The sequence below is a fragment of the Chiloscyllium punctatum genome, chromosome 40 (genome assembly GCF_047496795.1).
Source record: "Chiloscyllium punctatum isolate Juve2018m chromosome 40, sChiPun1.3, whole genome shotgun sequence".
Lineage (NCBI taxonomy): Eukaryota > Metazoa > Chordata > Chondrichthyes > Orectolobiformes > Hemiscylliidae > Chiloscyllium > Chiloscyllium punctatum.
In genome coordinates, this window is record NC_092778.1 from 50,260,270 (window position 1) to 50,272,377 (window position 12,108).

General features: G+C 40.4%; 1 protein-coding gene across 1 annotated transcript in view; it reads right to left on the reverse strand.

Annotated features, from left to right (window-relative positions):
- Positions 1–1,534: 1,534 nt before the first annotated feature.
- The window catches only part of pkd1a (polycystic kidney disease 1a), a 205,423-nt gene continuing 194,849 nt past the window's right edge, over positions 1,535–12,108 (reverse strand). The window contains exons 46-47 of the mRNA XM_072559862.1: positions 11,752–12,066; positions 1,535–5,165 (exon numbers count right to left, since the gene is read on the reverse strand). Of these exons, the coding sequence (XP_072415963.1) occupies positions 4,554–5,165; positions 11,752–12,066 (927 nt within the window). The 3' untranslated portion in view covers positions 1,535–4,553. The remainder of the gene's footprint in view (positions 5,166–11,751; positions 12,067–12,108) is intronic.

A 12,108-nucleotide genomic window follows, 5' to 3' on the forward strand; every position in this document is an offset into this window, starting at 1 on the left:
CATGTGATCCAAGCTGTTGTTAATTATGGATCTTCTCACTTGCATCTTTCTCGATCTGCATGATGGGTATCATGGTTTGAAGAAACAGCCTACTTTTCCAATTTTGAAAGCAGACCGTGAGAGGTCTGAAACTACCCCGAAGTCATACTCACGTTGGTATTGAAATGGGTTTGCTGATCAAAGTAAACTTCCACAGGGTTAGACAATTTAAAATAAATTGGGGTGGGAAGTGTATGACTGGAGCAGAATAATTGTATTCAGTTCCTTTCTGATCTTGTAATAACTGATGTTGTGCAATTACCTTGTAAAGGAATGAGTGTTGTTCTCCACACAATTGGAATACAGTTGTCAGTGTTGAATGATGTAATTAAGATTCCACTAAAAGTGAATAAATTGCATTTAAAAATTGTTCCGTTAAGTATTATGGGCTGTTTGATACAAATTGCAGATTATTGGGATCAATTGATCATCTTAGTTTTTATTTTAGAATTGGTAGCTGCGATAAAGCTCCAAATATATTTTTGTAAGATGATGAAAGTTGGAACTGCTGTTGCATTGACCCCTTTACTAATCTGATTAGCTGCTGTTCAGCAACTGTTTGTTTGCATTCTGCGAGGATCTAAAAGACATGTGGCAACGAACATGTCTGCCTGTGCTGGAAGCTTATGTAGTCATATGGACTTGAAAACATCCTGCATGTTTTCCAGTGTACTGGGTGTATGATGCATAATCTCTAAGAACTTGCATTTATATGGTGCCATTTAATCAGACAACAAAGTACTAACATGCAACATATTTTGGAAATTATGCAACAAAAATCCACCTCTGAAATCTAAATTGGCATGCATTACATGGGCCATTTAGGCATGGCTAAATATCAATGGGATTTTATGTTGGCTGTTGAGCATTCCTACCCACATTGTATCTGTCACCTGTTTTCCACTTCTAAATAGCAATTCTAATGATATCCCAAAGCACTCCATAGCCAATGAACTACTTTTGATTTGCAGTTGCTTGTGTAATGTAGGTAAAGCAACAGCCAATTTGCTAAGAAAGGATCAAACACACAGATCCCAATTGTAAACAGAACTAGTGATGAGTAATAATTACAGGTTTGAAGTCACTGCTCCATAGAAATGTTTTTTGGGAGTTGGATAGGGAGATCTCAGGCATGCACGAACAATGAAGTTTAGTTAAATATTACAAAAAAGAGTTGCAAAAACGAAGTGTTGGAAATACTCAGCAGGTTATGCACAGTATATGGAGAAAGAAGCAATTGATGTTTCAGGTCAGTGACCTTTCATCAGAAAAGAGTGGCTGGAAAAGTTCACCCAGAATATTGAACAGTCTGTGTAAATTAATAAAATAAAAACTGTATCCTGTAACAAAAAGAAAAATGTTTAAAAATTAAAGCTGTAACACTTCTATTTTCATATTTCAATCTGTATATGCCATAGTTAAACATTTTGAGAGATGAAGTTATTTTGTATTTTCCAAAAAAAACATTCAAAACAGATCAACTAACAAACTCTAATTTGATCAGTCAAAACTTTATTGACATTGTCCTTCAGTGCATCAGAAATGTTTCTGGCATAAAGACTACAATTATTTACATTTGTATCCTACATTAATACTGTCTACTGATGATTCAAAGGAATGGATCTTCAGACAATGGCAACTTTGTACAGCGACTAAATTGATAAATGAACATTGGAATTCTAATACCAGGGCCTTAAGCTAGTGCATTTTTCCTACATCTTTAAATGTTATATGATTATGAAAGAATCCTTTGCACCAGCGAAATACTAAAAAGATGTACTTGGCTCCCAGCCAAAGCAGACTGGCATTCAATTTGCAGCCTTTGAGGTGCCTGCATTTGAGTCCATGGTTATCCCAAGTCCTGCAAGGATGTTTATACCAGTGAAGGAATCCATCTATTCCTTTTGTTTGCTATCAGTGAGAGTACCTCATTCTTGTGGTCAGAGAGCCCTGTTCTCAATGACATCGTCTTATAACAATCTATTCACTAAATACTCACTGGGCTACAGTGCAACAACATTCTCATGTAAGCTTTCCCATGCTGTTAGGAACAGTCAGATGCGTTGGGTACCTCATCTACTACAGCCACAATATTTATTGCCCATCCCTTGTTGCCCTTAAGATGTTAATGAGTTGCCGCCTTAAATCCATACAGTCTGTGCTGCAGGGAGATCCACAATGTCGTTCGGGATAGAGTTTCAGGATTTTGACCCAGTGACCATTAAGTGACAACAATATGTTTCTAAGTCAGAATTCCAAGTGGCTTGGAGGGGAACTGCCCTTGCCCCTTTAGTGGTTGAATGGTAGCAGTCATTGTTGTAGATTAGGTTAGATCCCCTACAGTGTGGAAACAGGCCCTTCGGCCCAACAAGTCCACACCGACCCGCCGAAGAGTAACCCATCAAGACCCATTTCCTCTGACTAATGCAGCTAACACTATGAGCGATTTAGCATAGCCAATTCACCTGACCTGCACAGCTATGGACTGTGGGAGGAAACCGGAGCAGCTGGAAGAAACCAACGCACATACGGAGAGAATGTGCAAACTCCACACACAGTCGCCCGAGGCAGGAGTGGAACCCGGGTCCCTGGTGCTGAGAGGCAACAGTGCTAACCATTGAGTCACCGTGCCACCCCAATGCTGTCAAATAATTCTTGCAGTGCATCTTGTAGACCATAAACACTCCTGCTGCAGTGCATCAGTGATGGAGGGAGTGAATTATTGATGTGGTACGAATCAAATCAGACTGCTCTGTTCTGGATGGTATTATGTTTCTTGATTGTTATTGGAGCTGCACTCATTCTAGTGAATGTGGAGTATTCTATCACAGTCCTGACCTGTGCCTTGTAGATAGTAGACAGGCTTTGAGGAATCAGGACTGTTATTTGTTGCAGGGTTCCTAGCCTTTGATCTATTCTTGTAGCTATATTGTTGTTTGTTTATAGTCCAGTTTCTGGTCAATATTTACTTTTCCAGGCTATTGATAGTGGGGAAATTCAGAGATTGTAATATCATTAAATGTCAAGAGACAATGGATAGACTCTACCTTGTTGGAAAGGGTCACTGCTTGGCATATGTGTGTCAAATGTATGTGTGGGTTGAATGTTACTTACTTCTTGTCAGCTTGGGCCTGGAATATTGTCCAGGTCTTACTGCAAAAGGACACACACTGCTTCAATATCTGAGGAGTCATGAAAGGTGCTGAACATTGTGCAATAATTGGTAAACATCCCTACTTCTGACCTTATGATGGGGTTGGGGGGGGGGGCGGGGGGCGGGGGGGGGAAGAAAGTCATCAAAAAGCAGCTGCAGATGGTGGAGTCTGAGACACTACTGTGAGGACCTCCTTCAAAATGTTCTGGAGCTGAGATGGCTGACTACCAGCACCAGCAAACTTTGTGTATATTGGGTATGACTCCAACCAGCGGACAGTTTTCTATCTGATTCAAATTTATTTGGGCTCCTTGATGCCACACGTAGTCAAAACCACCCTTGCTGTCAAGAGTTCAGAATCAGGTATCTGATTCTAATTTGTTCATTTTCATTCCATTAAAATGTTTTCTTCAACAATAGCTGCAGGGTGATGACCTATGTTCTGTTTTTATAGGCCTTATTGCTTTGAATGTTGTGGTATTTAATCATATTTTTCTGTCCAGCATACTCTTTATAATAAGATGACTAGTAAGTTAACTTTACGATTGCTACTAGTTTCAGATATGAGTATATGGTATGTCAACATGTTTGTGATTTATGTGCATTTTATAATACTTAGTCTGTTTCCTAGTCGCAGTGCTGGGATGATGTTAGTTTCGTTGAAAATTCTATTTACAGTTTAAAGTCAACACAAAATTTCCATATTACATTCTGTAACAGAACTGATCTACTGAAACTTAAGCAAAAATACTGACTTGTAAAATTAATTGTGTGCTCTGACATTTTTCAATGATCAACTGAAGTTAATTCAAAATTAAGTAATTAAAACAGCTTTTTTTTAAATAAGTGCACCTTTTAAGTGCATGGCAACAAAAAGCAAATTTGTACAATCTCTCCTTCTGAGCTGTCCTCAATTAAAGTGCTTGTTAATACATATAAAGTAAACTCTTCTTAAAATATCCATCCTTTTTAAGGGCCTGCTGCACCATGTCTGACAAATAACTGGTCTGTGGTGCCCCTGCAGTGTCCTCAGATCATGGTGGTTATACTCAAGTGTGAAATGTTCACTTATATCTGTCCTTGCTTCAAGCAGCAACATTCTCAATCTCATTCTTTAAAAATTCTTCTGGTAAAACCAAAGCACATTTACTGAGCAGCCTTTGTTGGCCCCGTGTAGTTCTTTGGTCATCACTTTTCTAGAATGCCAGTGCCATTTGTTGATATCTTTCTTATTTTAGTAAGAAAACTAGTCAATTAACAGAGCCATTAGTAGACAAGGACTCATTCGTAGCCCTTTCAGGCTGCAGGCACAGGCCATGATGGGCTGCATGACCTCTTGTTGTAAGATTCTAAGCCCTACTCACTCACTGCTTTGAGGTGTTTGATCATCTGAAGCTCTGCGCTGCCACTTCTTGTCTGAAGTTTTAGACTTCCTTCGAGGTGGATGAGGCCCTTTCCGTCGGAGGCCCTGCTTTGTACTGTCTTCTGCTAATGGGATATTTCCAGGCTGTTGCCCATCCTGAGTGCCATTTGTGTTACTTGTCCTTGTATTATTTCTCGAGTTCCAAAGGGATGAATGGAGATCGTCACCCTGTCTCCGGACTTTGATCCGGCTGTATGCTGCAAATAACTCTTCAGCCTTTTTGTTAATCTTCTTCTGGTGCATTCTGTCCTGGACATTTCTCAGTTTGCATTCAATCTGGTAGACATCCTCTGTTGCCATGTTTACTCTGTCAAACTGTTCAAGCAGGGTTTCGAACAGTGGAACCAGACGGTGAATATTTATCTCAATTTGTGTCACTTTGTTTGGGCTGACGAGAGGAAAAGTGTCCACTGGAATGGAAACGCTTGAAGTGGAAGATGAAGAGATATCAGAGATGGTGCTGGCTGTGTGGAGATCAGTTGATTTTGAATCTCTAGAGGATTGGGAAGGTAAGGAAACCATTCCTTCAAATTTGACTTTATGGCGGAACTGTAAAAGTAAGGGGGCAAAAAACTAATTATTAGATTACGTGAAAAAAAATAAAGAAAACTCAATTTCCCACCACAGGAACCTGATCACCATATCCAGGCTCGTGTTCCCATTGCAGTAATGAAGGAATGCTGTCGGATCCAATTTAAACCAAGACTTCTTAGGAAGATGTAAAAGATCCCAAGGTACTATTTCAAAGAAGGATATAGGGCTTCTCCTAACAGTCCTGCCTGATATACCAACATCACTCACACATTATCTGACCATTTTTGCTTTTCTATTTATGGGAATTTCTGTGTGTAAACTAGGTGTAATTTTTCCTACATTGCAACAGTGACTACACTTCAATTAATACTTTGCTGGTTGCAAAGCACTTAGGAACTTCCTAACTTGGTGAAAGAGTCTATGAAGATCCAGCCTTTGTTTAACATATAAAGTGCTCTAATTATCCCAACATGTACCTATTGACTTCTCCCACTGCTGCCTCGTTCTGATTATCATCATCTCTGCTCTCAGCAAAAAAAAAAACCCATGCAATCAGTCTATAATAAAACAAATAACTGGGGATGTTGTAGATCTGGAACAAACAAAAACAAATTCCTAGAGAAATTCAGGTTTGGCAGCATCGTCTCAGACCTGCTGAGTTTCTCCAGCAATTTCTGATTTTCTGTTGCAATCTGTCTCATTGGCTGTAGGTGGTGCTGTTGCAGCAATTGACAGCAAATGAGAAAATACTGCATTCCAATATAATTGCATAAGAGGAATGATTATAAGTAAGAGAGACAAACTGCCTATATTTCAGTGTATTACCGATGCACAAGGATACACCTAAAGTACCAACAGAACAGGAAATCACAGATGCGGCCATCAGTTCTTTTCAAAGTGTCAACTTATACAATTGTATTAAAATTCTGCTGTTTAATATTGAATAATTTAAAGTGCATTACGCAACAAATAGCTTATGAAGAAAATGTTAATTTTTAAAAATAGATACATCGCTCCCAATATGAAACAAGAACAATTCTAGAAAAATACAATATCTGGAAGGGGAAAAGGCAGGTAAATGTTCTAGGTAAATGTGAAATGACAGTCTGTTTTTTCTCCACCAGATCCTGATGGATCTCCAGTACCTTTCTTCACTTTTTGTTTGTTCCTTGGCTTCAAGTTGTTTTTTCAAATTTTGTTCAGTTGTCAAAGCCAAAAATATACAGCCCAGAATTTATTGTTGCCAATTTTACCAAAAGTGGATTTTTATGAAATTGACTTTTGAATATAGGGATGCAGTAACAGGATATTCAGTCCAACTGGTATATGCTTAAGCTCCACAAAAGAACTCCTCCCACCCTTCAGCATCTCCCTGCAACAACATACCCACCTATTCCTTTCCCCGTCACTTATTTTTCTAACCTCCCAAAAAATGCATTAATACTATGACCTACAACAACTCCTAATTGTCGCAAATTCCATACTTTAATTATTCCCTTGAATAAGATTGAAAGGTAATTTTAATTTTATTTTTCTTATTCCAGGAATATAAGCTTTGTGATTGCACAGCTCTAATTGCCCTTGCAAAGTTGTGGATGAGTTGCCTTTTTGAACTGCTGTGGTTAGTTTGGTTTAAGTAGGGTGTAAGCCTATTTAAGCCCACCATATGATAAGTGGTTCCAGGATTTTGACCCAGTGACAGATAGCAATACACTCCCAAGTCAGAATGGTGAGCTGCTTATAGTGGAAACTGAGAGTGGTGGTATCAAGCTTTTTGAGTATCATTGGAGCTACGCTTATCCAATGAAGTGCAGCGTTTTCCATCACACTGCTGATTTGTGCCTTGTAGATGGTGAATGGATTTTGGGAATCTACAGGTGAATAATTCACTGTAGGATTTCTAGCATATGACCTGCTCTTACAGCCACTGTATTTATATGGCTAGTTCAGTTTCTGGTCAGTGTAAATCCTCCAGGTATTGATAGTGGGGGATTTAGTGATGGTCATACCACAATATCACAGGACAAAGGTTAAGTTCTCTTGTTAGAGACAGTCATTGCCTGGCACTTACATGGCATGAATGTTACTTGCCACTTTTTTTCAGCTCAAGCCTGGATATTATCTCAATCTTGCTGCAATTGGACATGGGTTGCTTCAGTATTGAAGGAATTGTGAATGGTGTTGAACATCGAGTAATCATCAGCAAACACCCCTACGTCTAACCTCACTATGGACGGAAGTCATCAATGAGGTAGCTTAAGATGGGAGAATCTAAAATATTCCCTGATAAACTCTTGTAGTGATGTTTTTGGGATGGGATGACTGACCTCTGTCATCCATACCCATCCTCCGCTGTGTCAGTATGACTCCCTTCAGCATACAATTCTCTCTCTGATTCCTGACTGTAGTTTTATTGAGTGAGCGTCAATAAGCAGTTTGTTGATATGCAAATCCTGTTTCATAGCACTGTTAGTGACCCCTTACATCACTTTACTGATGGACTGTAGATAAATTGATGTAATTGGCAAGGTTGGATCTTTTCTTCTTTTAGTGTATAGGACATACTTGGGGAATTTCCATATGGTTGGATTGATGCCAGTGTTTTAACTATAGTCGAACAACTTGGTGAAGGGGTGTGGCAAGTTGTGGAGCACATTTTAGTCAGAATATTGTTAGGGCTTATTGGCTTTGCAGTATCTGGTGTTCAGGCATTTCTTAATTTCGTATGGTGTGAATGGGATTGGCTGCAGCCTGACATCTCTGATGCTGAAGACCCCTGGAGTACGCTGAGTTGGACCATCTGCTTGGCACTTCTGGCTGAAAATGGATGCAAATACTTCAGCCTTGACTTTTACACTGCCCTGGGCTCCCCTATCATTGAGAATGGGGTTAATAGTGCCGTTGCCTCCTCCAGTGAATTGTTCAATTGTCCACTACCATTCATTTTAGTCTGGATGTGGCAGGACCATACAGCTTCAATCAGACTTATTGGTTTTGTGCAAGTGCTTAGCTCTGTTTACCTCCAGCTGCTTAACAGGTTTACAGCACAAATAGTCCTGTTTTGGACTTCACGTTGACACATTTTTACACATCCCTGATGAAGAGCTTTTACCCAAAATGCCGATTCTCCTGCTCCTTGGATGCTGCTTGACCTGCTGTGCTGTTCCAGCATCACACTCTGAACTCTAATCTCCAGCATCTGCAGTCCTCACTTTCTCCATGTTTTTATACATGCCTGATGTCACTCCAGGCATGACGGTAATAGTGGGGGAATATGCCGGGCCATGACATTGGAGTAGGATTCTGTTTTTCAGGGTCAACGAGACTGAGTTTGACAGTCTCATTTCTGGTGCTTAGGTTAATGTCAGATGATCCACTCCTTTGAGACACTTTGGCATTTTGAGAATCAACTGTATTACTGTGGGTCTGGAATCCGATGTAGACCAGACCAGGCAAGATTTCCTTCCCTAAAAAGGACATTGGGCTTTTATGATGATTGACAAGTTTAAGGGTTATTATTGGATTTTTAATTGCAGATTTTTCAAACTTGGAATTTTACCTTCTTTCTGGATTAGATTCAAACCCAGGTCCGCAGAATATGACGGGGCGGCATGGTGGCTCAGTGGTTAGCACTGATGCCTCACAGCACCAAAGACCCGGGTTCAATTCCTGCCTCAGGCAACTGTCAGTGTGGAGTTTGTACATTCTCCCAGTGTCTACGTGGATTTCCTCCGGGCACTCCGGTTTCCTCCCATAGGTTAGGTGAATTGGCCATGGGAAATTGCCCGTAGTGTTAGGTGCATTAGTCAGGGGAATGGGTCTGGATGGGTTGCTCTTCAGAGGGTTGGTGTGGACTGGTTGGGCCGAAGGGCCTGTTTTCACACTGTAGGATATCTAAAAAACTAATCTAATCAATGATCTAGGCCTCAGGATTGCTAGTCCAGTGACAATGCCATTACATCACTTACCCTCGATTAAAATAATTCAAAGATTTGATGGGAGTTATTCAGCTTGTATTTTTAAGAGACCATCTTGCCTTTGTCAAGGTTCCGCATGGTAGACAGGTTGGTAAAGTTAGATCACATGGGATTTGGGAGAGCTTGTCAACAGTATATAAAATTAGTTTGATGGGAGGAGACAGAGTGGTAGTGGAGAGTTGTTTCTCAGACTGGAGGCTTGTGACCAGTGGTGTTCTGCAAGGATCGGTGCTGAGTCCACCATTGTTTGTCATTTATATAAAATGATTTGGATGACAATATAGGAGGCATGATTAGTAAGTGTGTGGATGACACCAAAATTGGTGTTGAGCTGACAGTGAAGAAGGTTATCTAAGATTACAAAGGGACCTTGATCAGTTGGGCCAATGGGTAGCAAGATGAGTTTAATTTGGATAAATGAGAGATGTTGCATTTTGTTAAAGTGGACAAGGGCAGGATTTATCCAGTTAATGTAGAGCCCTGGGTAGTATTGTTGATCAGAGAGACTTAGGGGTTCAGGTACATAGTCCTTTGTTGTGTCCCAGCGTTGTGAAGAAGGCATTTAGTACACTTGCCTCCATTACTTATTCCAACTCTCATACTCAATGGTCTGTCATGTTGCAGCTGTATAGGACGTTTCTGAAGTACTGTGTACAGTTCTCGTTGCCCTGCTATAGGAACGATATTACTAAATAGGAGAGGGTTCAGGGAAGTTTTACCAGAATGTTGCTTGGATGAGAGGGTTTAAGTTATAAGGAAGGACTCTCTTTCACTGGAGCATGAGAGGTTAAGGGGTTACCTTGTATATGTTTATAACATTATGAGGGGCATTAATAAGGTGAATAACAAAGGTCTTTTTCCTAGGGTGAGGAAGATCAAAACTAGAGGGCATATTTTTAAGGTGAGAGGGAAAAGATTTAAAAGAGACTCAAGGGAAAACGTTTGTATGTGGAAGAAACTGCCAAAGAAAGTGGTAGATGAGGGACAGGTACATAAATAAGAAAACTTTAGAGGGGTATGGGCCCAATGCAGGCAAATGGGATGAGTTTTTAGTTTGGGGAAACTTGGTTAACATGGATGAGTTGGGCTGACAAGTCTGTTTCTGTGCTAAATGACTCTGAGACTTGTGCTCCAGTGTCATAAATGGAAATATTTTCTCTTTGATTATTCCATCAAACCCTTTAAAAACCTCCACCACAACACCAGTTTTAGTTTCTTTTCTCAAGTGATTCACTAATTGTTAAGGATCCTCTCTTCTGAGTTTAGAAATAAACAGACAGGAATGTTATTCAGTGTCCACTAAAATCTACAGCAACACAGTAATTGAATCACCAGGAAAATTCAATATTTATAATCTATTTTTAACCCTTCATGGCTGAAGTCAGGACTCCTGCAATGGCTTGCCCTGATACATTTCCATACAGTATTAATTGACCGAGTTGTGCTTATGAAGGAGATTTGGTGTTCAAGGGGACAAATCATCTTATTATCAATACAGTTAAAATAAACTTTAAGCATGCAGTAGTGGTGGTGGGGAGGGAAAGAGTTGGAGGCATGGGGGGGTTGATGGGGAAAAGAGAGGGAGGTGCAACAAGTCTCCTGCATTCAGCTTTGCTTCTGGACAAGAATTGCCGATGATAGTTAGTCCTTTGGAACAGCACAGAAGGAGGTGGTTACACTTGGGTTCCTCCCGTCAGCTGTCCATACATTGACACTGGCACAAACTGGACTCACTGGAAGGGTAGGGATAGGAGAATACATTTCTTGGGAAATTGACACGTTAAGAAACATATGTCATGCACATGGAAGTCCCAAACAATAGAGTCATAAAGACGTACAGCACGGAAACAGACCCTTCAGGCAAACTCATCCATGCTGACCAGATATCCTAATCTAATCTAGTTCCATTTGCCAGCACCCAGCCCATACCCCTCTAAATCCTTCTTATTCATATACCCATCCAGATGCCTTTTAAATGTTGCAATTGTACCAGCCTCCACCACTTCCTCTAGCAGCTCATTCCATAAATGTACTATCCTCTGAGTGAAAAGGTTGCCCCTTAGGTCTCTTTTATATCTTTCCCCTCTCACCCTAAACCTATGCCCTCGAATTCTGGACTCCCCACACCCGAGGGAAAAGATTTTGTCTATTTACTCTATCCATGACCCTCATGGTTTTATAAACCTCCATAAGCAATTTGAAAAGAATTCATCAATAATTCTTCAGCCTCCGAAGCTCCAGGGAAAACAGCCACAGCCTGTTCAACCTCTCCCCATAGCTCAAATCCTCCATCCCAGTGCATTAGTCAGGGGAAATGTAACCTATAGAGTAGGGGAATGGGTCTGGGTGGGTTACTGTTCAGAGGGTAGGTATGAATTTGTTGGGCCTAATGGCCTGTTTCCACACTGTAGGGATTCTATGAATGTCAGAAGGATAATGACATGTCATACTGCAGGTCAGACAATACAATCACAATTCATGCAACTTGAGATAGCAACCAATGGGAGCTTTTGACAAAAGCAATTTACAGGAAGTTGTGTTGCCCTTGTAAGATTAGATACTCCACAACCCTGTCTTTTACCAGATAAAAATTGGCCCAAGCATTAAATAGACTGCACACTTACTTCTTTCTCTTTGCTTATACCAATCCACATCTTCAGCCTTTTGACGAATAATTCCACCAGCTCATAGTCTTGTGGTTCAACTGCAGGCCTGTACATCTCCAACTTCATTGTTTTGTAATTCTGAATGAGTACCACCGCAAACAGTCGCAGTACAATCCATACCTCAATGGTGATGTAACTGGTGTAGTATACATAGCAGAGATTTGGGTACGCAAAGAGGCACTGCTTGAAGCAAACTCCTTTTTCAATCACAGCAAACAGGGAAAGAATGCTGCCTCCAAATGTCTTGAAGTTATCAAGGTTAGCAGAAAAAACCTGAGCGAGAGAGAATCAAATTTTCAGAGATCATTCTACCTG